Source organism: Triturus cristatus, chromosome 2_1, assembly GCF_964204655.1.
Source record: "Triturus cristatus chromosome 2_1, aTriCri1.1, whole genome shotgun sequence".
In the NCBI taxonomy this organism is placed as follows: domain Eukaryota; kingdom Metazoa; phylum Chordata; class Amphibia; order Caudata; family Salamandridae; genus Triturus; species Triturus cristatus.
The window spans coordinates 930,369,800-930,395,146 of NC_140581.1; the positions used below are offsets into that span (position 1 = coordinate 930,369,800).

At 44.7% G+C, this 25,347-nt stretch overlaps 1 protein-coding gene across 3 annotated transcripts in view; it reads right to left on the reverse strand.

Moving 5' to 3' along the window:
• Positions 1-25,347, reverse strand: part of VPS13A (vacuolar protein sorting 13 homolog A) — a 2,314,464-nt gene that overhangs the window by 2,031,087 nt on the left and 258,030 nt on the right. For all 3 annotated transcript variants that reach the window (XM_085633365.1, XM_085633382.1, XM_085633374.1), the window contains exons 10-12: positions 21,636-21,693; positions 6,784-6,911; positions 6,363-6,469 (exon numbers count right to left, since the gene is read on the reverse strand). In XM_085633365.1, coding sequence (XP_085489491.1) covers positions 6,363-6,469; positions 6,784-6,911; positions 21,636-21,693 — 293 coding nt within the window. The remainder of the gene's footprint in view (positions 1-6,362; positions 6,470-6,783; positions 6,912-21,635; positions 21,694-25,347) is intronic.

Below are 25,347 nucleotides of genomic sequence, written 5' to 3' on the forward strand. Positions count from 1 at the left end.
CTGGTGTCCTTCCACTCGGCAGCGAGACAAATCTGACCTTCGGGGTCCTCTGGGAAGCTGTTGGGTTGGCCAGGGAGCAGCAACTCAGAGGACCACACCCTGCATCTTTGGTGACTGCAGCTCAAATCGCAAGAGAAACCAGACGAGTAGCAAAGGAGATCAACAAAGGGAAACCGGAGGACAAAGTCACTTCACTTCGCAAATCCTCAACAGCAATACCACAAAGAATAATGGGCAGCAAAAAGCAGTCAGCAAGAAGAAACATTGAACAAGCTTTTATGGTCCAGTAAGCAGCCAAACAGCAAGAAATTCTGTCAAGTGGTACAGAGTTGCATACCGGAACGTCTAGACACGAAAACGCAGGCATTGATGCAGCCTCCTGGGAAGCCGATATTCGCACAAGGTATGCAAAGCCAGTCACAGATGAAGTGAGGGACAAGCACCCACTGAACTCTGCAACCTGGAAGCCTCAAAACACACAGCCAGTCACATCAACTACTGCCGGCATGTTGATCCCAGTCGAAAAAGAGAATTCTATCAAAACCTGTATGCACAATGGAAACTTAATCGAAGACATACAACATCTAATAAACATAATGAAGAAACAGAAGGCTGAAGGGGCCGCAGGCCCAAACTGCCTCCTAAATGCCCTCTTCAAATGTGATAGAAATTACTGGGCCCACTACCTAGATCCTCTTTCTAATTGTAACCATCGCTCCAACCTTTTTTCAGATTCGTGGAAAGGCAATAGCTTTTAATGTATCCACAAGAATGGAAACCCAGCCTCAACCTTTTTAAACTGTAATGCAATGGTTTTTTATAATAGCTCAGTCATTAATCTTTGGATTCAAAACACTGAAAAGGAAATTAAATTGCCTGTCACATAGCCACTTACTTACCACAATGTCAGCACAGTTTATGCCAACAATGGCCTGCAGCACGGAAATTATGCGAGGACGGGCAATAGCCACACTCAACAAGATTCAAACTAAAGTCTATAAAACAGTGATTTTTATACCAAAAAGTGTTTCACCGGCCCAGGTACGACTTGAGTTTGGGTTATAAAAAAAAAAAAAAAAAAATCCAAAATAAGACCACTTTTGTTTGCCAAACTGTGTTGGAGACTCAGCGCCTCCAAGAGCGGCACAATTAACAATTTATGCTGGCTCGAAAGTGAGGAACAACAGCGCAACAAACAAAAAGGTTCCTGTGGAGACTACCTAAGCCGGGTCATTGAGGAATTAGATCGCCAAGAAATTTGGACCACTACTCTAGGAAAAGCAGCCTTTAATCAAGCAACAACTGCTCAACTCGATTTCTGTCTCTGTGTACAGGTAAAAATGCCCTTGCAAGAAGAAGACATGCCTGGACAGTGATTAATTCATATAAAATCCTAAGACCGCATAAGTATCTTTCAGCACATTTTTCCTTGACCATAAAGTAGCAATTAATGCAATATCACTAGGGAACATAGACACTAAAGATCTTACTCCATCATGGAAAAATCAGCCGCAAAGCTAAAGTTGCTGACTATGAGGAAAAAAACAAAGACGCTAGTGCACCTCTTCTGTTTATGTCTGGCAACCCTGGCTCAAAGGAAAAGGATATTGAAACCAATCTTCACAAAGCTGCTAATTCGTTCTCGCCGGCAAGAAGTAATCATTTGGCTAAGTGGCAGCTCAATTACCCTAGTTTGCAGGGGAGTAAGATTTCTAAAACCACTCTTAAAAGAACTGGATCAGTGAGGGTATAATGTTAGGTTACCTATAAGAACGCATATTATACAAGAAGGTATTTTACTCTTCTGTTCTAGAAGGTGGCCTTTTGAAATAGTTCAAAAACTTCTCTTGGGATTATGAGGGGGACAAGGACAGCTCATTTTTAACACAGCCCCTTTGCATATCTCACTTGCACTTTATAACTTGCTTAAAGGGTACATCTGTTCTTATTATCCCTTTCTAAGAGACCGACTTAAAAATAGGACATACATCCGGGCTCAAGGTGTATACGTTCTCCACGAATGTATATCATACAAGATGGTATCTTACTCTCCAGCTCTAGGAGGTGGCCTTTTGAAATTGTCTATTAACATCTCATGTGACCATGAAGGGACAAGGACGGTTAATTTTAACGTTGCTCTTTTGCATATGATATTTGCACTTTATAAATTGTTTAAGGGGTACACCTGCTCTTTATTATCCCACTTTAAGAGGCTAACTCCTTTGTCTGGATCTTTAGGTAAAACACTAGGGCGTAGGGTTAGGGTAACTTAAATTGAGCTTTTTTGCACATGATATTTGCACTCTATAAATGGTTTAAGGGGTTCTCTTTGCCACTAACAATCAGCACTTTACGGTTTGGAACCAAATGGGTTAATAAAAATAAACTTGCCCCAGTAAAGTACAGGGAATGTGCATTAAGGCATCGGGGCCTGCAGGCGATTTTTGAAACAATAACCCCAGATTGCAGTATTTATGAATCATTGCTATTACTTCTTGCTAACGATGTCAACATGTTTATTCTCATTCTCTTGATGAGTTTGTTAGGAATGTTTTCATAACAGATGTTTTAATAACTGACTAAATAATGGGGATTTTTAAACTGAAGTCTTTTTTGCTAAGTGAATTTATATGTAGCACACATTGTCCTTTTTAAACTGTAATGCAATGTTTTTTTTTTAACTATACAAATAAACTTCACTGGATACCAAACAATATAGGTTTCAGTGAAGCTATGATGTAGCTGGGGAACTCGTTTAGACCAGTGCCCAGTACATATCTTAAGAAAACTTTTATGCTCACTTGTAATATCTAGCAATAGAACTAGACATTACAGGGGCATATCTGCTCATGCAGATATGTCCACACATAAAATATAATGTACCCTGCCTTAGGGCTCAAAGGCCTGCTGTAGGGGTGACTTGCATATATTAGATGCAATGACTTTGGCATGAAACACAGGAGTGTGTCATGTCGTGTTTTTACTCATGGTTTGCACCATGTCACGCAGCCTGAACAGGCAGTCTGTGTGGAATTTGTATATGGGTCTCTTAGGGTGGCATAAGATATGCTACAACCCTTAGGGACCCTCTTTAGTACCCCTGCCCTAGGTACCTGGAGTACTATTTAGTATGGACTTACAGGGGTGCTAAAGTCCTTAGCCAATTGTAGCACACTTAGACTTTGTCTTGTTTTAGGGAAGGAGCACTGGCAGTGCGTTCTGGTTAGCAGGCACCGTCTGAGTCTAAACTCAGCATCTAGAAGCTTAAAAGGGGTCAAAAAGTGGGGGAGTAACTGCAACAAAAGCCCAGTTCTCTACAACGTCACACCTGTAAGAGTGATGGCACAATAAACAATAGTGCATCTCACCCACTGACAGTGATCTGTTTATCTGTGTGTTTCACTTTAATTAGGCTGCCTAAAGTATCTTTTAGATCCTCATCTCTCTCTGCACCATCATAATTATGGGGGCAAGTAGCTCCCTTAAAAGTCACCTGCTGCAGTAAGTTTAAATGAAGGCCTATATGGGAGTACTTCATTAAGAATCTCATAGGCGTCTGATATCCCCATTTCAAAGAACCCTTTGAAGTCATCACCTCCTTCCTCTTCAGGGATGCCGAGGATCCTCTTGTTCTTAGCTTTGATGGAATTTTCCAGCTTCTGACCAACTGTACTTTGGTACTGCAGGTACAGAACCCATGAACTCCAGCAATGTAAATCTGCACCTAATTAAGTCGTTAAGGGCCAGGTAATGGTAGCTTTTCAAGCTGCGGTAATCTGTTGTGCATAATGCACAGTCTGTTTCATGCAGCTTTTTCTAATAGCTGTTTAATATAGATGTGTTCATACGTACTTGTCTGTAGAATAAGGCTACAGAGATATGACTTCAAAATCACGTTGTCTGTTGTTTGACTGCACAGGGGTAAATAATTCGGTGTTATCCTTTTCTTTTAAGGTCCTGTTGTTGGGTTTAGGAGTGTTTGATGGTTCACTGTGCAGGGAGAGTGGGGAGGAGGGGTGCACCGAAGCAAACCCAGTTTATGAGACCCTCATTATTATTCATACAAAAGGCGCCCCCCAGAGGGGATTTTTCTAATCCCTCTCCACTGCTGCCGACTTAAGACTGCCAGAGTAAAGGCTGCTTCCCTGTGCTTTGGAGGGAACTTCAAGATCGTTAGCAGCTTCTCCACTTTTTTTCCCAAGGTCTCCCTGTTAGTAACCTTTATAATGTTGCCTGTACCTTAAAAACCACTCTTACTTCGTCTCCACATTTCACTGTATGTCTCATGCCCCGAAGCTTTGAGATGTCCATTGGGGATTATCTGCAGTGAAAGATTCACATGTTTGACTGGTGCTCTGTCGGCATCTTGGCTATGCTTCGTCAGCATTTTTTATGCATATGAAGTTAAGCAAGCCTCGGCCTTCTGAAAAACACATACTTGTTGTAGCATACACCTACATATTTTATTATTTTAACAAACGTCTGACCAGACAAGGGAGAGTAACAAGGTGTTTCACATACAGTCTTTCTAAATTGTCAATGTACGATGAGTGTATGTAAGCATCTGTTTGCAAATTTAAGCTTACTGAAATAGATAAGGAAACAGTTTTGCTTTCAAAAAGAAATCAACACTTTTGAAGTAATTTGCTATGTGGATTCTGGAGATAAAAAATTAATAAAGTCACAATGACGTCAGCATTGTTTGGAGCTAATACAAATCACTAAACATATTTTGCCTTCCCTGCCAGAAACTGACCCACTGTAAACACTACCAAATGCTGCAAGTATTGTATAAATAGGGAGAACCAAATTCAACCATGCTACTATGGTTAAAAATCAAGACAAGAATCAAAGTAAAAACATTAAACGGGTTTCAAAAACAAATGCTACACGGGCACAACAGATCCTGAAAAGATGAAACCTTGCATACCATCAAAAACAAAGGGTCCCCCTAGTTGACCCCCTCCCCCAGCCCCGGGCACAGAGTTCCCCCAGTCCTGGACTTGTTTCCCTTCCCCCTCTTCAGATTCCTGTGGATGGTCGGGGTCCCTTATTCGAGGAGCACGTGTGGTTACCTTCGATTGCGGGTTGCCTTGCGGGTGTGTTTTTTCTATGTTGTTGTGTGTGTATAAAATGAAACCGTATTGTGGGCTTAGAGTCATGTGGCTTACGTCGTTGATGTCTCCTGATTTGCTTCTCTGTAACGCCAAGTGCCCTTTTGTAAGTTTGTCAGGTGTTCCTGTCACTCTAGCGGCCGGCCGGAAGGTTGTAGGCCCATACTTGTATATACTTGAGATTGCAATAAACGGTTTCAGCAAAAAAAAAAAAAAAAAAAAAAAAAAAGGGTCCAATTACCTCCCAGAGAAATGTGCTTGCCCAAACACGCAAAAAAGAACACTATGGTGAGGTCAATGCCTTTGTATCTAGCCACCAGTTCAAACTCCCTCCCCTCCCCTCCCCCCCAAAAAAAACCACACATTGTTGCCAATCAACATGGAGAAAATATGAAAAGACGGACCCACAACCAGTAAAAAAGACATAAGACAGAAAGAAGCTAGTATTTCAATAAAAAAAGTTTTATATGCTACGTAAAAAAAAACCTGAAAAGATAAACTAGGAATCTAGACAGGAATGGTGCATGTCATGATCAAACTCGAAGTTAAATTATAAATTAAGCTACCAAAAGGGAAATGCCACTGGAGAGAATATTAATAATCCTAAAATGAACACTGCTGCCGACGATAAGGATTGAAGTTATTGAAGAATCCACTGACACTGATAAAGATTAAAGTGAATTAACACATGGGACCGGAGCTCCAGATGATTTCAAGATAAGTTAATATGGCACACAGATCAGCACAATGGAGTGTTCCAATACTTAAACAACAGCAGTAACAACATTAAATAAGAATGGTCTTGTGTTACCACAGTCTAGAAGTCAAGCGATTGGAATTAGCTAGCATTAAAAAAGTATCTTCACTTTAACCCAAGTACGACATTATTTCATTTTATAGTCGATGGCAAGAAAGTGATATGAAAAGTATAAACCCCTCATAACGAACTCATTTTAATATGGGTCAACTAGGTGGAATTTAACAACACATTCTATTTAATGTATCTAAAATGTATGCAGTGTGGATAATGCACATTCAACCTAGGCAGAGAGCAGTTTCAGATCACAGTTCTGTGATGCTAAATCTTATTCAGAAAGAATTTGATGGAATTATGATAAACGTTTACTTGGGTGTGGCAACACTGCAACCATGTCAAAAAGTTATGCAACAGACCAGCAGTGCCCAATCAGTCACATCAAACGTGAGTTAAAAATGTAAAGTATGCTGAATGCCAATGGTGCATCTTACCATATGGAGGCGTTGTTGTGTAAGGGAACGTCAGGCCGGAACTTCCTGTACGGCAGGTTTCGTGTCATCATGTCAATGGACTCCAGAAGCTCCATTACACTGAGGTACTGAAACCAAAGAACGTGGTATTGCAGTTTATTTGTGCTATCACAAATGTCTAATGCAATGCTTTGTTTCTCTGGGCGGTGTTCAAAGCATTAGCTAAAAGCATTTCTAGCACATACAAAGTTCCTGTTCACGTGTTTCCACTAGGCAGCTTTCTACAAGAGGTAGTTTTATAATAAGAAATGTAAAAATGATGCTCTTAAGGGCGTGTTATGATGCAAAAAGAAATCTAGCCATTGACCGTTATGAATTAGATACAGCATCTCCGTTTCAGTGACGCTCATTAGTGCCAAAAACCAACTTTTAAATCTCATACCTGAGGTTTGTTTAATTCAATGGCTATATCCTGTAGATTTACATCCAAATCCATTTTTGGTGAAGAAAAGTCAAACTCAGCTCGAGGATTCATGCGCAGTTTGGCTTTAGCTGAAATTGGGCGGAATACTACAAAAAAAAAATAACATTTCATTTTGGAAGAGAAACATTGTTTGCCTTTTATACCCAATGTGCGTCTTCATTAACTGGAGCAGCAAAGCAGGCAAAGAAACCCCTTCTTACGTTCCACGTTACATATCTAGTGTATACATTTCTGACTAGGTTTAATAACAAAAATAAAATCCTTCTCAAACCAAGGAAAACCGATTTTTTGACACTTGCAGCACAACATATATATTTGTCCCCTTCTTGTCTCCTACTTCTTTCCTGTACCCTAATGGAACTAAACGTTTACTGGCTGATTCTATGGACCGACAAAATGTACAGATGTGCGCACATTTGTATGTAATCAATCACAAATTACCCTATACCTTTTACAGCCGTCAAAACAGATCTATGTTCTGTAGTTTGCTTATATACATTTACAGTTCACAAGTGACCTCCCATTGGTATACATGAATAACAGGACACTGCCACAGAGACAAGGAAGCCAAACACATTAAAAACGAGTGAGTGCAGAATTTTCATATATGTGATGACATGATTCAGACAAGAGCGCTTATAGGAAGTTTCACTTCATGTATATCTGATTGTTTTTGCGATCGCTATTAGTAGAATGATATAGGAAAGAGAAGTAGTGCAATATTTTCGTCAAAGTGACTGAACCTAGGGCCTTAGAGGAAAAAGATGTTTGCTCTCCAGCAGTAAGTCAACACTACTAGTACACATTCTCTGTTCCATTATCAATTACTAAGAAACGTGTGCACCCCTGAGACAAACTTTCTTGTAAGAAGTTACGTAAGAAACTTTGCTGAAAAATCTAGGGAGTTGACAGTAGCGTCTCTGTGTCATCTCCACCCTAAAGCTGTGCTCAACTCACCTTTCGGGTCCAGGCATCAGAACAGACGACATGGGAATGCTGAAAGAATGACGACCGCGTAATCTTGTACAGACCTCAGGGTAATTGGTTATTCAGGCTCTTCTAGTCAAGTATTGCATGGCCCTTTGAAGTTGCATCAAAACTAGTGTTCACAGAATGAACCCCAAAAAGACAAAATTGCTCATGTGAGCATTCTAGAAATCAGGATGACGAACAAGTTACTTACACAGTAATGCCTTATCTGGTAGAGGCTCTATCTACCAGCAGATTCCTCACCTTAGACTTATCCCCAGGTGCCAGACTAGATCCAGAAATGTTTCGTGAGCAGTACCCCTGCACACCGGCAGGTGGTGTTGTGGGCATCATCCACGGCAGAAGAGACATTTGCAGTGCCTCTATAGGTGTCACCCAGGCATGCTTACTTCAGTTACTTTTCGTGACTTTCCACAGCAGAAGCGCGGAGTCACAAAGTGCGCTGACTACTGGCATGGAAAACAAGGGCCCTGTCGCTAGAAATCCGTTTGCAGAGCGGGAAGGATGGGTGGGTCAGTAGGTAATCTGTGGCTACATAGAGTCTCTACCAAATAAGCATTACCCAAAGTAAGTAACTTGTTCATCTGATGGGAGACTTTTAGCAGCATATTACTTACCTTAGAATAGATACCCAAGTAATACCTTCCCAGAGGTGGATCTGCAAACCAGTTTTACATGATGAAGTCCTGCAGGACAAACAGGCAAAGTGCCCATTCCTACAGACCGGACTATCCAGGCAGTAGAGTTTGTTAAACGTATGCAAAGAAGCACACATTGCTACCTGGCAGAAGTCCAGTACTAGAACTATGCGTTATAATGCTTTGGTTGCAGCTTCAGCTCTGGTAGGATGAGCACCCAAACCCTCAGGGGGTTACTTCTTAGTCAATGCGTAGCAGGTTTTAATGCAGAGCATGATCATCTGGAGATGGTCCGCTTCTGCAAAGCCTTGACCTTCTGCGCTCAGACATACCCCACGGATTTGGTCATCCACCTGGATCTCTTGTCTGCAGTCAAGGTAGAATGGCAATGCTCTTTTGGGGTCCAGGCTGTGAAGCCGCTCCTCTTCCTTTGAGGCATGAGGCGGAGAGTAAAAAGTAGCAGTGTGATAGTTTGGCCTATGTAAAATGAAGTTATCACTTCAGGAAGAAAGGAAGCTCTCGTAAGAAGCACTAGTTTGTCTGGTTAGAAGTTAGGATAAGGAGGCTTGGATGACAAGGCCTGAAGCTCAGTGACCCTCGGTGCACATGTTATTGCCAAGAGAAAGGCTGTTTTGATGGTAAGGAGCCTACGTGGACAGTTGTGCAGAGACTCAAAAGGAGCACACATAAGGAAAGTGAGTACAAGATTGAGGTTCATTGAAGCATAAGGAAAGGAGTGAGAGGAAACACATGTTGCAAACCTTTCAAAAACCTATGTTCAATAGGAGATTGGAAAAGGAAGGTTTGTCAGGCAACCAGAGAATAGCAGAGATTGCAGAAAGGTATGTATCTCTTATCAGTGCCCAGAGAAGAGTCCTGCTGGGCAAGGGAAAGAACAAACAGGAGCAGCTGAGAAAGGGGGGCAGAAAGGGGATCAATGATCCCCTTTCTGAACACCATGCCACAAATTTAGCCCAACGGCAGGCGGAAACAGTCTTAGTAGATGGACGCCTGGCTGTCAAGATAACATTACAGACTTCAGGCAGAAGGTCGAAGGCTATCAACTGTTGCCACTCAATCTCCACGCAAGAAGGTAGAGCATTGACGGGTTCAGGTGGAGAACCCACACCTGCTGCTGCAACAGAAGATACTCCCAAAGAGGCAGCCTGATCGGAGGACCGATGGCCATGCTCAACAGCTCTGGATACCAGACTCCCCGTGCCCAATCCAGAATCACAAGGATGACTTGAGCCTAGTTGTTCCTGCTCTTCTTGAGAATTCTGGGCGGGAAGGCGTACAGGAGGCTTGAGCTTCACTCGAGGTGAAAAGCATCTCCGAGTGAGAGCCACCTTAGAAACTTCAGCACGCAGAACCGCTGACATTGTTCATTCTTGGCGGTGGCGACCAGATCTAACCAAGGCTCTCCCCATTGCTGAAAGACACCTTGCACCACCTCGGAATGAAGACACCGTTCATTATCAGCTAGGCATCGTCAGCTCTGGGGTTCAGAGAACCTTCCAGATGTTGAACCACCAGGGACATGCCCTGCTGTTGCAGCCACGTCCAGAGATGCAGGGCCCCTTGACAAAGGGTCCACGATCCCAGCCCGCCCTGCTTGTTGCAGTACCACAAGGTGGTGGTGTTGTCTGTGAACACTTGCACTAGCATTCCCTGGATAGAGGACAGAAATGCTTTCAAAGCCAATCAGATCACTCAGAGCACCAATAAGTTGTGGAGTCCAGATTCCGCCAGAGACCAGAATCCTCTGTTCTCCACCTCTTCCAGATGGCTGCATCGGTCACTACTGTCAGACCTGGTTGGGGAAAGGAGAGGAGTCTGCCGCTGACACAATCACGGTTCGTAGGCCACCACTGTAGGTCCCTTGCAGTTCCCTCTGAGATTTGAACCATGTCGGAGAGATTTCCCTGATGCTGCGCCCACTGGAACTTCAGGTTCCACTGCAGAGCTCGCATATGCCAACTGGCATGAGTCACAAGCAGGATGCAGGAGGCCATGAGACAAAGAAGCCTCAGAGTCAAATTCTCAAAAATTCAGGCTAGAGGCTGAAACATTGGTATCCTAGTCTCAATATCCTGGACTTGCCGTTTGGGAGGATAGGCACGAAACAGCACCGTGTCTAGAACAGCTCCGATGAAAGGGAGAGTCTGAGATGGAGTCAGATTTGATTTTGGCATGTTGATATTGAATCCCAACGAATACAGGAGGTACGCCGTCGGGAGGTGGGAGACGAAAGCCTGGGGCGAGCCTGCCTTCAACTGCCAGTCGTCAAGATTGGGGAAGACTGGCACTCCTGATCTCCACAGATGAACTGCAACCAGCGCCATCACCTTGGTGAACTGCCGAGGGGCACTGGTGAGGCCAAAAGGGAGCAAACAGAACAGATAATGCTCGTGGCTCACCGTGAACTGCAGGTAACAGCTGTGAGCAGGCAGGACGGGAATGTGGAAATATGCCTCTTACAATTCCAGCACTACCATCCAGGGTCCAAGACAAACAGGACCTGAGCATCTTGGATTTCTCCTTCTTGAGGATGGAATTGTGGATAGGACGAAAGCCTCCGTCCTTCTTGGGCACCAGAAAGTAGCAGGAATAGCAACCATGACCTATTTGTGGGGCTGGCACTCTAACTATGGCTCCTTTGGCCAAAAGAGCTGTCGAAGAGATGGGTGGTCCTCAGTCAGCCTGTTGTAAGTAGGTGGCATGGAGGGAGGAGTAGTCTTAAAGGAGAGGAAGTCCTCCCTTCAGACAATCTGCAAAACACACCTGTCTGATGTTATGGACTGCCAGCAGGGCATGTGATGGCAAATCCTGGTACGTAATGGGTGCCTAAGATGATGAGTGGGCAGACTAGGAGGGTTTGGAGGCTGCAGCTGCAGGGGTGTCGGGGAAGGTCAAGGTCATACGACGGGCACCGATCCGACTGGCACTGGAACCGGCGGTGTGGATTCAGGATTGGACCAACCAGAACCGGTGGGGCCCAAAGGCATGCCAGAGGGAATGGGCTGCCCAAAGATGAGGTGCACGGTCTCATAGAACTCTCGCAATTGGGCGGTAGTCGCTCCAGCTCCCAAAATCTCAGGGAGGCATAGAGCTGACCCAGGCACTGGCTCAACGGCAGAGCCAGGCCTTGCATAATGACGCTCCCTCATATCAATGGCCGACTGGCAGTCAGTCAGGCATTCGGGTCGTAATCTTACTCGAGGAACCAAAGGCATACAGGGTGCAGGTACGTCACCAACATCTGTCGCTGACAGGTGCCGCAGAGTTTGAAGCCAGCTTTCTTGGGGGACATCCCTGCCACACCAGGATGTAAACCTCAAAAAGAACTCTGACAAAATGTCGACAAAACCTAGTCGGCAAGTGACTAAGAGGTAGCTCTTCCGAGATCTGTGCTGGTTGGCACGGAAAGGAAAGAACTTATGTGAGCATGCCTGGGGGTACCTATATAGGAACCGATGACACCACTTCCAGCGCAGACGACGCCAATGATGCTACGAGGAGCCGAACAACGCCACCTACACCTACCGGCATGTAGGGGTACAGTTCATGAAAAACTTCCAGATCCAGTCTGATGCCTGGGGATAATTCTAAGGTAAGGAATTTGTGGCTTGAAGTCTCTATCAGATTTGGAAAGCCACAAGAAATGCATGTAGGAAGGAGTCACACAGTTCCTTGCGTATGATGGCAACTGGAGATGAAAACTCCAAAGAGCTTAGAGAGCCTTGAGAGGTCTATTGTTGGACATAGATTTCTGCAAATTGTGGCTCATGGCTGTATTTATTAGTTATATCACAGTAAAATATTATAACCACTTTTACAGCACGTTTAGGCTATGTTTGCTGGATCACATGCATGGCTTGGCAGTTCGGGCTGGACTGTTCCCATGAGGCACAGGGTCAGACTGATTTGCATATGGCCATGTCTGAACTGGGGTGGCAGAGTGGGCTAAAGAACGGTGATGAATCAAACCCAGATCTGTTGACTGGGTGTGAGTGTTTGATTGGTTCTGATGCTCCGTCCATCACCCCCCCTTTTTTTACCGCTTTGTTCACATAATTACGGCACAGAAAGAGAAGTCCAAAAACCTTTTTTCTTGTTTGAAATATAAATCAGTTCTAACCAAGGAGGCTGCAATTGGAACCACCTTGTTTTAGTGAAAAAACATGTATGGCTTGCAATATAGATTCAGTGGGGTGGAGCGAAATGTATTAAGAAAGACGGTCTTCCAAATCACAGACGTAAACTAAAGTCTATCTACAGGAGACTGAACAGGGAAACCTGCTGTTTCAAACGTAATCAAAAGGATGCATCATCTTATCAGAAATACACTGACATACAAACATGAAAATTACCCCAATGAGGAAGGACTGAGAAGGGATTATACTTGGATCGCTATAGGTCGAAATCTGGAAATCCATACTTATACCCACTATCCATGCCTCTCCCTTGCAAAGAAACACCCTAGCTCATTTATAAATGAACAACATGGACTGCAAAACTGAAAGATGATTTCAATTAAGTACTACTTCAACACATTGGCAGGTTTTTATTTAAAGATATAAGATGCTCTACCCTGAAACATTTGGCCGAAAGAATGAGTCACTACTAACAGAACGGTCTAGTAAGTCAAAGTGAATTATTTTCTTAGTTCTAACTTGCAAGCAAACCACTATCAAGTATCATTACAATTAAAAATTGCAGAATGTTAAACTTTATTGTGTGGTTGATTAGAAATCATACAACAAGATAAAACATAAATATAAAATAGATTAATAATTGAGCAATAGAAAGACTCTAAAACGCTATCACAGTCACCCGAGCTATCATAATACTTCAACAAAACCAATTTAATGAGTACACTTTTTGAACAACCCATCCATAAATGTAACACATTTTCCAACTAGCAAACAATTTTCAACTTTTAGACCATATCGATCTACCCCATAATATCTATAAATTCCTACATTATTAAGTTCATATGACAGCATTCTACGGAGTTCAAAAGTGAAAAGAGGACAAAAATGCATATGAGGTCGTCTTTCCTTGCAATACCCACAAAAACAGCGGCCATTAGCTTGTCCAGCATGCAATTCTTTCCTGATGGAAAGCATATGCAGCATAAATGAATGAATCTACTAGTGGTAGCTTCACTCATGCTTTCATAAAAACAGCAAGTCAACAATTAGCTCTGCATGTTTTATCCTAGAAAAATCTCCAATATATCTTTCCTAGAAAAGTTTAACTTTAGCTTCCTGGTTAACTTTAACTTCTTGGCTATCAGCAAGCAAGTCTCTGAGATGCCTTCCAAAGCTCCTGGATTAAAAGTGCACTTCCAGGGTGGCAAATGGAACAGATGTGCTAAAATTACCATAGATATTTATATCTAAAGAACAGACACTTGTAAATTTGATTGTGACCGCAATTGATGGTCATAAAATTCATATGTTCAATTGATACTGCTCTTGCGTTTCTGTTGACTGTATGAGTCAACCTATACACGAAACCTAAAAAACATTCTCTGGATAGGAGGACCCCAAGCGATGATGCATGAGACCAGTGATCACCTAAATACCTGGTATGATGCCTTGTAGGACAGCACTACACGCAAGCATGTGACCATGAATGGCCCACAATAGTCTGATACAGAAACAATCCTCAAAGGCTAAGTACCACCAATTACATACAAAAAGGTTTTGGCTTTGACTGACTTCAGAACAATCCAAGTACGCAGGTTTCTATGCTAAAAGCCGAAGGCACCGTAAACACAAAATCAGATACATATATATATAAATATATATATATATATATATATTATCTACTGGCGGTCGCCAGTAGATAGTTATAGTTAGGACCGTGTTTCCATAGGAAATCCGCAACATTCTATTTGGAATAACTTTGGCGCCGGTCGACGAATCCTCGCGAACTTTTCAAAACTAATGGGGCGCTACGCTCCGCTCCTACCCTGAAAGTCTCGGGGGGATTCGTCAAGCGGGGGCTGAGAAAAAAGGGGGGTCCCAAAACGCGTTTTCCCCATGCATTTTCCCATAGGACCTTTAGTCCGAGCTACAGCCCGAACGGCTGAACAGAATTACTTGAAATTTGGCAGAGAGGTAGTCCTCAGGTCAAGGATGTGCCTTTTGTAGGTCTGGTGTAAATCTGTTCAGTAGGTCCTGAGAAGGAATATGCTACTTACCAGTATGCATCTGTTCTTGGCATGTAGAGCTGCAGAGTTGTACACTTAGCATAGGTCGCCATCTGGTGTTGGGCCCGGATGTTTGCAGTTTGTTTTTCTTCTTGGACCGTCTTTGGAAGTCACGAGTTTGGTGACTCCTCCTTCGGTCCGTACTGCGCATGGGCTTCGGCTCCATCCTCAGATTGTTTTTCGCCAACAGGGAAATGATGGAGCGTAGTAATAACAGTGAGAAACCCATGTGTGTTGTATCTAAATAAGATGGACTGGAACGGATACAGGTAGCCGGGGAGGCGGGTGGGCGTGTACAACTCTGCAGCTCTACATGCCAAGAACAGATGCATACTGGTAAGTAGCATATTCCGTTCGAGGCATATGAGCTGCAGATTGTACACTTAGCATAGATTATATAGCAGTACCCAACCTTAGCGGCGACCACCGGTATCCGTTGCAGCTGTTTGAAAGAGTGTTTTTAGTACAGCCTGGCCCACCCTAGCTTGCTGCTGGGAATGCACATCTACACAGTAGTGTTTTGTGAATGTGTGCGGTGTAGACCATGTGGCTGCCTTGCATATGTCATCTAAGGGTATATTCCCTAGAAAAGCCATAGAAGCCCCTAACTTTCTTGTAGAGTGGGCTTTAGGGGGAACAGATAATGTTCTCTTTGCCTTCTGATAGCAAATTTGTATGCATTTTACAATCCACCTAGCTATCCCTGATTTTGAGATGGGGTTGCCTTTATGTGGTGGAGAAAAGGAAACGAACAACTGTTTGGTCTTCCTGAAGGGTTGCGTTCTTTGTATGTAATATAGCAACGCTCTTTTCACATCTAGTGTGTGTAAGGCCCTTTCCGCAACAGATTGGGGTTGCGAAAAGAAGACAGGTAATTCCACTGATTGATTGAGGTGGAAGGGGGTAATGACTTTGGGCAGGAACTTCGGATTAGTTCGAAGTATGACCTTGCTGTGATGCATTTGTATGTAAGGTTCCTGTATGGTGAACGCTTGTATTTCACCAACCCTTCTAAGGGAAGTGATAGCTACAAGGAAAGCTGTTTTCCAGGTGAGAAATTGTAGCTCACATTTGTGCATTGGTTCGAAGGGCGGACCCATTAGTCGTGTAAGTACCAAATTAAGATTCCATACAGGGGAGGGTGGTGCCCTGGGAGGAATTACTCGTTTAAGGCCTTCCATGAAGGCTTTAATAGCAGGCACTCTGAAGAGTGACAAATGCTGTCTGTTTTGTAGATAGGCAGCGATCGCTGCTAGGTGTAGGCGTATGGATGAATACGCCAGGTTACACCTGTGAAGATGGAGCAGATAGCATATGATGTGTTGTATGGATGCATCTAGAGGGTTGATTGTATTGTTACGGCAGTACATTACAAATCTTTTCCACTTTGCGGCATAGCATGCTCTAGTGGTAGGACGTCTGGCTTCCATGATGATGTTCATGCAATCAGGGGGAAGGTTAAGGTACCCGAATTCTAAGATTTCAGGAGCCAGATCGCCAGGTTGAGCTGAGCTGGGTCCGGGTGCCTGATTTCTCCATGGTTCTGGGTTAGGAGGCATGGGGAAAGGTGCAGTTTTTGATGTGGTACCACTGATAGTTGTAGTAGCGTGGTGTACCACGGCTGTCTGGCCCACGTCGGAGCTACCAGAATGAGTGTGAGGGAGTGCTGTTGTAGTTTCCTGACCACTAATGGAATTAGTGGGAGAGGTGGAAAGGCGTATGCAAATCTGCCTGACCAGTTCATCCATATCGCATTGCCCTTGGACAATGGGTGTGGGTATCTGGCGGCGAAGCTTGGGCATTTTTTGTTTTCGTGGGTGGCAAAGAGGTCTATTTGAGGATGCCCCCACTGTTGGAAGAATGGGTGAAGAACTTGTGGATGCAGTTCCCATTCGTGTAGTTGTTGAGTCTGTCTGCTGAGCAGATCTGCTATGGTGTTTTGTACGCCTGGAACATGTTGTGCCAGGAGAAAAATGTTTTGGGGAATTGCCCATCTCCATATGCTCTGGGCTAAGCGGGAGAGCTGGGGAGAGTGTGTCCCCCCCTGTTTCTGTATATAGTACATCGCAGTCATGTTGTCTGTGCGAATGAGGACTGCTTTGCCTGAAATCTGCTTTTGGAAAGATTTTAGGGCTAGAAAGATCGCCAAGAGCTCCAGATGGTTGATGTGGAGCGATTTTTGCTGTGGCGTCCATAGACCTTGCATTGTGAGGTGTAAGAGGTGCGCTCCCCAGCCGGAGAGCGATGCGTCCGCTGTTAGAGTCACTTGGGGAACCGGGTCCAGGAACGGCCGTCCCTTGGAAAGGTTTGTGGTGTTCCACCACTGCAGAGAGTGATGTGTGCGGCCGTCCACCAACACCAGATCCGTCAGCTGACCCTGGGCCTGGTTCCACTGTTGTGCTAGGCACTCCTGAAGTGGACGCATGTGGAGTCTTGCATGGGGCACTATGAAGATGCAAGACGCCATCATCCCTATGAGCTTCATAAACACTCTTGCTGGTAGAGAGTGTTGAGGAAGGAATATTTTGCGTAAGGCTAGAATGCTTGTGATTCTGGCTGAGTTTGGATAGGCAATACCTTTTGAGGTGTCTATGGTGGCCCCGAGATATTGCTTTGTGTGAGATGGTATGAGGTGGGACTTTTGGTAGTTCACCGTGAAGCCTAGCTGATGAAGCAGTTGGATGGTGCTGTTTGTATGTTGCACGCATTGGTGGTAGGACGCGGCTTTTATGAGCCAGTCGTCTAAGTAAGGGAAGACGTGAATATGTTGACGTCTGAGGTGTGCTGCTACTACTGCTAGGCATTTGGTAAACACCCGTGGTGCAGTGGTGACCCCGAAGGGGAGAACCTTGAATTGGTAATGTTGCCCGTCCACCACGAACCTGAGGTATTTTCTGTGAGAGGGGTGTATTGGAATGTGAAAGTACGCGTCTTTCAGATCCAGTGTTGTGAGAAAGTCTCCCTGGCAGAGGAGTGGGAGGACTTGTTGTAAGGTGACCATGTGAAAGTGGTCTGAATGTATGTAGGCATTTAGAGGCCGGAGATCCAGAATGGGTCTGAGGGTCTCGTCTTTCTTTGGGATTAAGAAATATAGGGAGTAGACCCCTAGATTTCGTTGATTGCCGGGTACCTGCTCTATGGCGTGTTTCTGGAGGAGCGAGAGTACCTCTTGTTTGAGCAGTGTGGAATGCTCTTGGGACATTGGACGGTGCCTTGGTGGGATATTGGGTGGGGTAGATGTTAGCTCGAGGCAGTACCCTGACCGAATGATTTGGGTCACCCATTTGTCCGATGTTATGGACTCCCATACGTGGATAAAATCTTGTAGTCTGCCCCCGACCGGAGTGGAATGGTCTGGGGGGAGCGAAGGGGAGTCATTGTGCGGGTGGGGTGGCAGAACGGGTATTGTTGGTTTTGCCCCTGCCCTTATTGTTGTTGCCTCTGTAACCACCTCTTTGGTTGCCCTTTGAAAAGGTATTTTGAGGAGGGGATTTGTAGGAGGTAGAGGCATTATCGGTGGAGGAGCCTCTACCTGTGCCACGAAAGGACGAGCGTCGAAAGGAACGCTTAGAGGCTTGGGTCTGGAGCGCTCCCATAGACTTCGCTGTGTCTGTATCTTTCTTCATTTTTTCGAGCGCTTCGTCTACCTTTGGGCCAAAGAGTGTTTGCTGGTCAAAGGTGTGATTAAGTATTGATGTCTGGACCTCAGGCTTGAACCCTGATATCCTGAGCCAGGCATGGCGGCGAAGCAGGACACTGGTGTTTATGGCTCTAGAAGCAGTGTCTGCTGCATCGAGGGCACACTTAATGGAGGTGTTTGTGATTAGTTTGCCCTCCTGTATCAGGTCATGAGCTTGACGTTTGTATTTCTCTGGAAGGTGCTGCATAAGAGCCTCTAATTCATCATAGTGTGCTCTATCATATCGCGCAAGCAGTGCTTGTGTATTTGCAATGCGCCACATGTTTGCAGCCTGGTAGGCGGTGCGTTTACCAGACGCGTCCAGAAGTTTAGATTCCTTGTCTGGTGGTGGGGCATCTCCTGAGGATTGGGAGTTAGCCCGCTTTCTAGCTGTGGAGACAACTAGGGAATCTAGAGGAGCAGGGCCCTTGATGTATGCAGGGTCTGTGGGTGCCGCCTTGTACTTCTTCTCTATTCTAGGGTTTAGTACTCTGGCTCTGACAGGGTCTTTGAATACCTCTGTAGCGTGCTTGGTGACACCCTTAAGCATGGGTAAAATAGCAGTGGAACGATCTTGTAAATCAAATGTATCCAGTAGGAAGTCTTCTTCCACTGGTTCAGTGTGCATGTCCACCCCATGGTAGTGTGCTGCTCTCTGCACTAAATGGTGAAACCCTAAAGAGTCCTCTGGAGGAGACGGCCTTGATGGGTATAGGTCGTCTTGAGGTACATTGGGTACATCAGGGTTATTATAATCCTCCCATGGATCTGGGGTCCCTGGTGGAGTGGAATCCATTGGGGCGTCCCCTGGGTCATTGTCCGGGTCCCCGTCATCCGGATCTGGGGATGGGGCCGGATCGTAGTGAGGTAAAGGTGGAGGGGGTGGTGGTGGGAGGGGGGGTGGCAGTGGGGAGGGTACTCTAAGGGGAGAAGTAGCTGAGTCCCTCTTTTTGGGTGGAGGAGGAGGAGCCGGAGCCTCAAGGCGACGCTTCTTAGTAATCACAGTCAAAAGGCCAGTCTTTGGATCTCTGGACAAAGTCTTTTGTAAAGGGTCTGGTGTAAACAGAGCCAATGGCGCAGAGTCGTTTGTCGGCACCGGCGATTTCGGAACCGGAGGTTTCGATGTTCTGTGTACGCCATGCTTTTTGGAGGTCTCCGTGTGTTTCGGCGTCGAATGCTGTTTCGGCGCCGGAGCGTCGGTGCCGACCGATTTCTGTTTGTGTTTGGTCGGCGCCGAGTGTCCAGGCTTCGGCACCGGTGGTTTCGGAGTCGAGCTGGATTTTGCAGGCTTCGGTGCCGAGTGGTGTTTATCGGCACCGGGCGTCGGCTGGCTCGATCCCGAGCTGCCGTGAGACTTTGAGTGCTTCGACACCGGGCCCGAAGGTGGGGTGATCGAGGCTTTGGTTTTGGTTTTGCCCAGGCCGGCAGGCGAGGGAGTAACCGGAGTCTCTTTGGTTTTCGGTGCGGGGCTGGGAGGGGGCATTGTACTCACGGCCCGCTGTCCTGGTGTTACGTCCTCCAGGTCTGAGTCGTCGGCCTCGGAAGCGCTGACGATGTCTTCTCCCAGTTCGGTGTGTGTCTGCCCCGAAGCTTCGGCGTCGTCTCCGAAGATGTCCGGTGGAGCTGTCGAGGATGAGTGCGCCATGGTGCGTCGAGCCCTTCGATCTCGGATCGTTTTCTTCGATCGAAAAGACTTGCAGGCGGGGCAGTCTCGAGCCTCGTGTTCCGGAGAGAGGCAAAGGTTACACACCTGATGGAGGTCGGTGTGGGGAAATTTAGACCCACATTTTGGGCACTTTTTAAACGGAGTCCTTTCCATCGGCCGGGACCGGAGTCGCGGAGGGCCCGAAGGCCGGTGTCGATGTACGGGATGGAAAAAGTGCCGCTTCGAGAGATGAAGATGAAGGAACTCGAAGAATCGAGGATTTTCCGTCGAGGCTGGAACCGTAGAAGTTCGAAGCGGGAGCACGAAGTATCACATCCGAGCCCGATGGCGGAAAAAAACAATCTGAGGATGGAGCCGAAGCCCATGCGCAGTACGGACCGAAGGAGGAGTCACCAAACTCGTGACTTCCAAAGACGGTCCAAGAAGAAAAACAAACTGCAAACATCCGGGCCCAACACCAGATGGCGACCTATGCTAAGTGTACAATCTGCAGCTCATATGCCTCGAACAATAGCATTTAAATCAATATATATATCTGTAAGCGCGCTCCGTGCGCTTACCGTAAGCTTACCGTACGCGTACGGTGCCGTGCGCGAGCTCAATTCTGATTGGTGGTTACATGACTGTAAACATTTGAATCGGTCGAAATCAGGAAGTGTCGGCCGCCATTTTCTGTCTCTCGCACTGAGAAACAAAGGTGGGGAACGTGAAAAGGGGCAACGAAGAGAGTTGCAGACCCCCTAGTGTTTGTCAGGGGGTCCAAGAAGGGCCCAAAAGTACGAAAAATACATTTAATCATTTTTTTTTAAAAATCGCGGAGTACGCATACGGTAAGCTTACCGTACGCGAAAAAAAATATAAAAAAAATAAATAAAGAAGTAACAATCACATTTATCAAATAAATTAAAGGACCCACAAGGGAGAAAAAAACAAATGTTACTGTGTAAAAAAAGGCGAGGCGCGCTTCGCGCACCGAGCGCCCACAGCGCGCGCACGGTGCGCGAAGCGCACTGTGCGCGCAGGGTGTGCACACAGTGAAAAAACAGAAAAAAAAATAAAAAATAAATACATAACTTAGCATTTAAAAAACCGTACAAATTCACTGAAAAAACCATAGGTTTCACACACGTTATAGTTAGGAATTATCATTTACAAAACCTTGCAAATTCACATAAAAAACCATAGGTTTCACACATGTTATAGTTAGCTGTACATTTCACTCGTAAAAAACCAATGAAATTCCACGTTATAGTTGGATCAGGTAACTATAACTTGCGCGACCGCAATCCACAATGTGTAATTTCAGATGTCATCATTGATGTCATGAGTGATGTCACTGACCATGTCATGAGTGATGTAATATGTGACGTCATCAGCAGTTTATTGTGGGCGCGCAAGTTATAGTTACCTGATCTAACTATAACGTGGAATTTCATTGGTTTTTTACGAGTGAAATGTACAGCTAACTATAACATGTGTGAAACCTATGGTTTTTTATGTGAATATATATATATATATATATATATATATATATATATATATATATATATATATATATATACATACAAACATGATGTAATAATGAAATTTAAAAAGCAGTATAAAACAACTTACCAAAATCATATTCATCTGGAATCATATTATTAGTTGCAACACCAAACCTTAGGATATTCTGCAATAGAAAACATTTAGATATAAAGCATAAATTCATCTATACATAATTTAAACTTTTTAAATACAATATACTAGTTACTAGTAAGCTCACCTAGGTTCTCAAAATACATCATTTTCGAACCCTCACCAATAAAAAATTGTTGCAGCACTGCTGCTCTGTTGTACACTGGAAAAACTAACTTCCTCAGCTGAAATGAGATGGACTGCAAATAAGGCAAAACAATCTAAGCTTGATTAATGTGAGAAAGATGGAAGAAGCAAATAGATGGTCAAGAGAAGCCCTATTTATTTAGAGTACCTCTCTTGCGCGTGACAGCAAAGGCATTATAAGAGATGGTTAATAAAGTAACTTCAGTTATATGTCTTTGGTGAAAAACAAATTGTAGCGAGTCAAGAGATAGACATTTTAGCATTTCTGCAACTAAGTCACCTCTGTTTTCCACATAACAAACGTGTAACGCAGAAATCATAGAGAGAGGGTTGGGGACAACCACACAGACTAAGGAGAGTAGGTGGGAGGATTGGGGGCAACCACACATACAACGGAGAGTGGATAGGAGGGTTGAGGGCAACCACACAGACAACTGAGGGAGGGTGGAAATGTCAGTGACAACCACACAGACAAAAGAGGTCGGAAGCAACCAGACAGACAATGGAGGGTCAGCAAGAGGGGCTGGGTGGGGCAAACAGACAGACAATAGAGGTTGGGTCGGAGGGAGGGGCGGAAGGCAAGCAGACCGACAAGGAGGGGGCGGGGGCACAACAGCATGGAAAACTGAAAGTGGTCTGGAGGGGCTAGGGTCAAGAACATGGACAACAAAGGACAGTCAGGAGAGGCTAGGGCAATCAGACGTACAATGGAGGGCGGGCGGGAAAGGCTGGAGTGAAGTACAAGGACATCAGAGGGTGTGGAAGGGGGCCGGGCCAAACACAAGGTGGGAGAAGAACACAAAAGAGACAGCTCAAAAACACACGCACTCTTGTAGAGTACTTGAAAAAAAGGGGAGAGGGACAAACACACAAAAAGAAAGAAAGCCTACAGAAGCAGACAAATAAGAAGCAAGCAAATTAGAGTGACAATGAAGTCAACCAATGGTAAGCAATGGGTGGCCTTCAAGGCACCTGTAAGATAACAAGAGGTCTCACAAGGCAAGATATAAAAATTAAGTTGAGGTCAATGATCAGCATATCATGGCCATCTTGATGAGTGGAGGATGCCTGATCTGGAGGTCATCTTTGTGAGAGCTTACAAGTGTGTTGCAGTAATTAGACATCAGCACGGACATTCAACAAGAAAAGCTTCCTAGACAAGAAGAAAATATAGCAATAGGTCTAAAGTCACTGGCAAGAACTATAAGTTTAGACAAATATAATGAAAACGTGAACTGTGAATTGGACCTGCGCGAGTTCTGATGTTCAATAGTCAACTTTACAAAAAGAAGGAAAGTACTTGATGAACCCAAGATGTTAAGTGTTTTTCCTTCTAAAAGCGCACCTACTCTTACGTTGACTGATAAAACGTAAGACTTTTAATGATCATGGGGCAGCTTAAACGACGCAGCTCACAAAACAAATGGCAGCAACAAAACTAGAACACATACAATATAATTCATTCCAGAAAATAACTGCTGAAATGGTGTGGTGCAAATACAGGTGGAAAGGAATGACAATGGAAAAGTCCCTGGATGCAATTGGTTCCAACATGGTATAACATTAACCATGGGAATGGTAGGACTGAATACAAAAGGCATTTAACATGTACTGTTAGTTCACCTAGGACTCGTTCATTCTGAACTATTGACCGAAAGTGAAAAAAAGCAAGCAAATATACATTTCTATAAATTATGGTCAAATGCATTATATGTCAAATTAAAATGTCAAGAGGGCCCAATGTATTTGCCTAAACTGTAAAGCAGCTGAAAAGTTTAGTTTTTTTTCTATTCAAATGCCCTTGATATCTTGAGAGAAAGAGTTTGATCCTTTGTAAAAAGGCTGAAGGTTACCAAGATGCCTGAGCTTTCTTTTGTATGTGTTACTTGAATGAAAGACAGGAACTGATGAAGAAGCCCAGAGACATGACGTTGGGAAAGAGGGAGGAGACAAAGGTACTTACTTGCATGATATTAACCACTTTGTGTGCTCTGGAAATGACCTCCCGTCCACAGTGCAATCCACTGGACTCAGTAACAGGGTATGTTAAAAAACACAGCGCTGACAAACTCTCTGGTGAGCGCACAGAAGGATTCCATTTTAAAGCCCCCACCTCAGGCTCAAAAGGAAGACCTTCTCTTGCAGAAGAAGACTTTTTTTGCTTTTAATTTCTCGGAGCACACCTCAGCCTCTTGAGTACAAACCAGAACAGGAAAGGGACCAAACGAAAGGAAAACTCTCCCCTTTCTAGTGGTACGTCCCTCTCGTAGATCCTTGCGAGTTTTTTGTTTTTAAGTGGGCGAGTAGCCCCAAGGCCTGGCCAATTGTTCTCCGCACTCTCAATTAGGGACCATGTAAGTCATTCTGCTGCCCAGGGCACAATTGGGGGCTTTTTCCACAACTTGCCCACTCCAGGGAGGTAGAAAGCCCACTAGACACCAGGGATAGTAGCTTGGTTAAAACAAATAGGAAGGGGGGGTCTCACCCTGGCATTAGGCCACACCCCTACTCCTGGAGCACAAGCATTCTCTCATCCCTGCTATGGGGCACAGTGGAATTAATGTCCACCACCGTCACAAGCCCATGAGACAGCAGGGTGCATTTTTAAAAAGAAAAAAACTGGCTGAGGCCAACCCAAGCTAGCAATGGACTGTGCTCACGCATCCAAGGGCCCGAGACAGTTTTTCTCAATCCCAAAAGGGTAGACTGTAGTGTTTATCACCTCACTGCTGGCCTAAATGTGAAAACTCTGCCCCCAAAAGTGCAAATTTCGTCACCATTTCCCATGGATTGCAGCAATATTCATCCTTTACGTCAGCCTCTTCCCAAGAGCTGTATGAACCCTGGATATTTGTAAAGTCTAGATACCAAGGGAATCCGGGGTGGTATGAAATGCATGGATCCCACCATGTTTTCATACCCAGAAAGCTGTATGTCAAAGATATGCCTAAAACACCCAGTTACCTCACTCTTTCTATAGAGGATGGCTGCAGTATTTAGATCCTAGGGACGAACGACAACCAAGGAACTCTACCAACCCTGGGAATTTCTGAATAGTAGTATCTCAGGGGAATCCAGGGTTGTGTATCCCAGAGTGTTTTCTTGCTCAGAATGCCCAGCAAATGTCAATATATGAACCAAAAAATGCAATTTTCTTCACATCGATATGACAGAAGTTGCAGTCACTTCTGGGCAATGGCAAACTTCTTGTTATCCTGTGTTCCCATGTCTCCAGTCAAATACAGTACAAAACTGTGCAGGCGGGTCTAATGCACTAGCTAGTAATGGACTGAAACTGTAACCATGTGAAGACCATATTGACACTACCCATACTTCACAGCCCACATTTTCAATGATTTAAGTGCAATAGGCACAGCTATAAATGTGGAGAACCGGTACAATCGGGAGAAGTGTGGGAATGTTTACTCTTGGCTGCAAGTTCTGGAATTTATTCACACATAAATAAGAGGAAACTGAGTTTTTCACTCATAATTTGAAATTT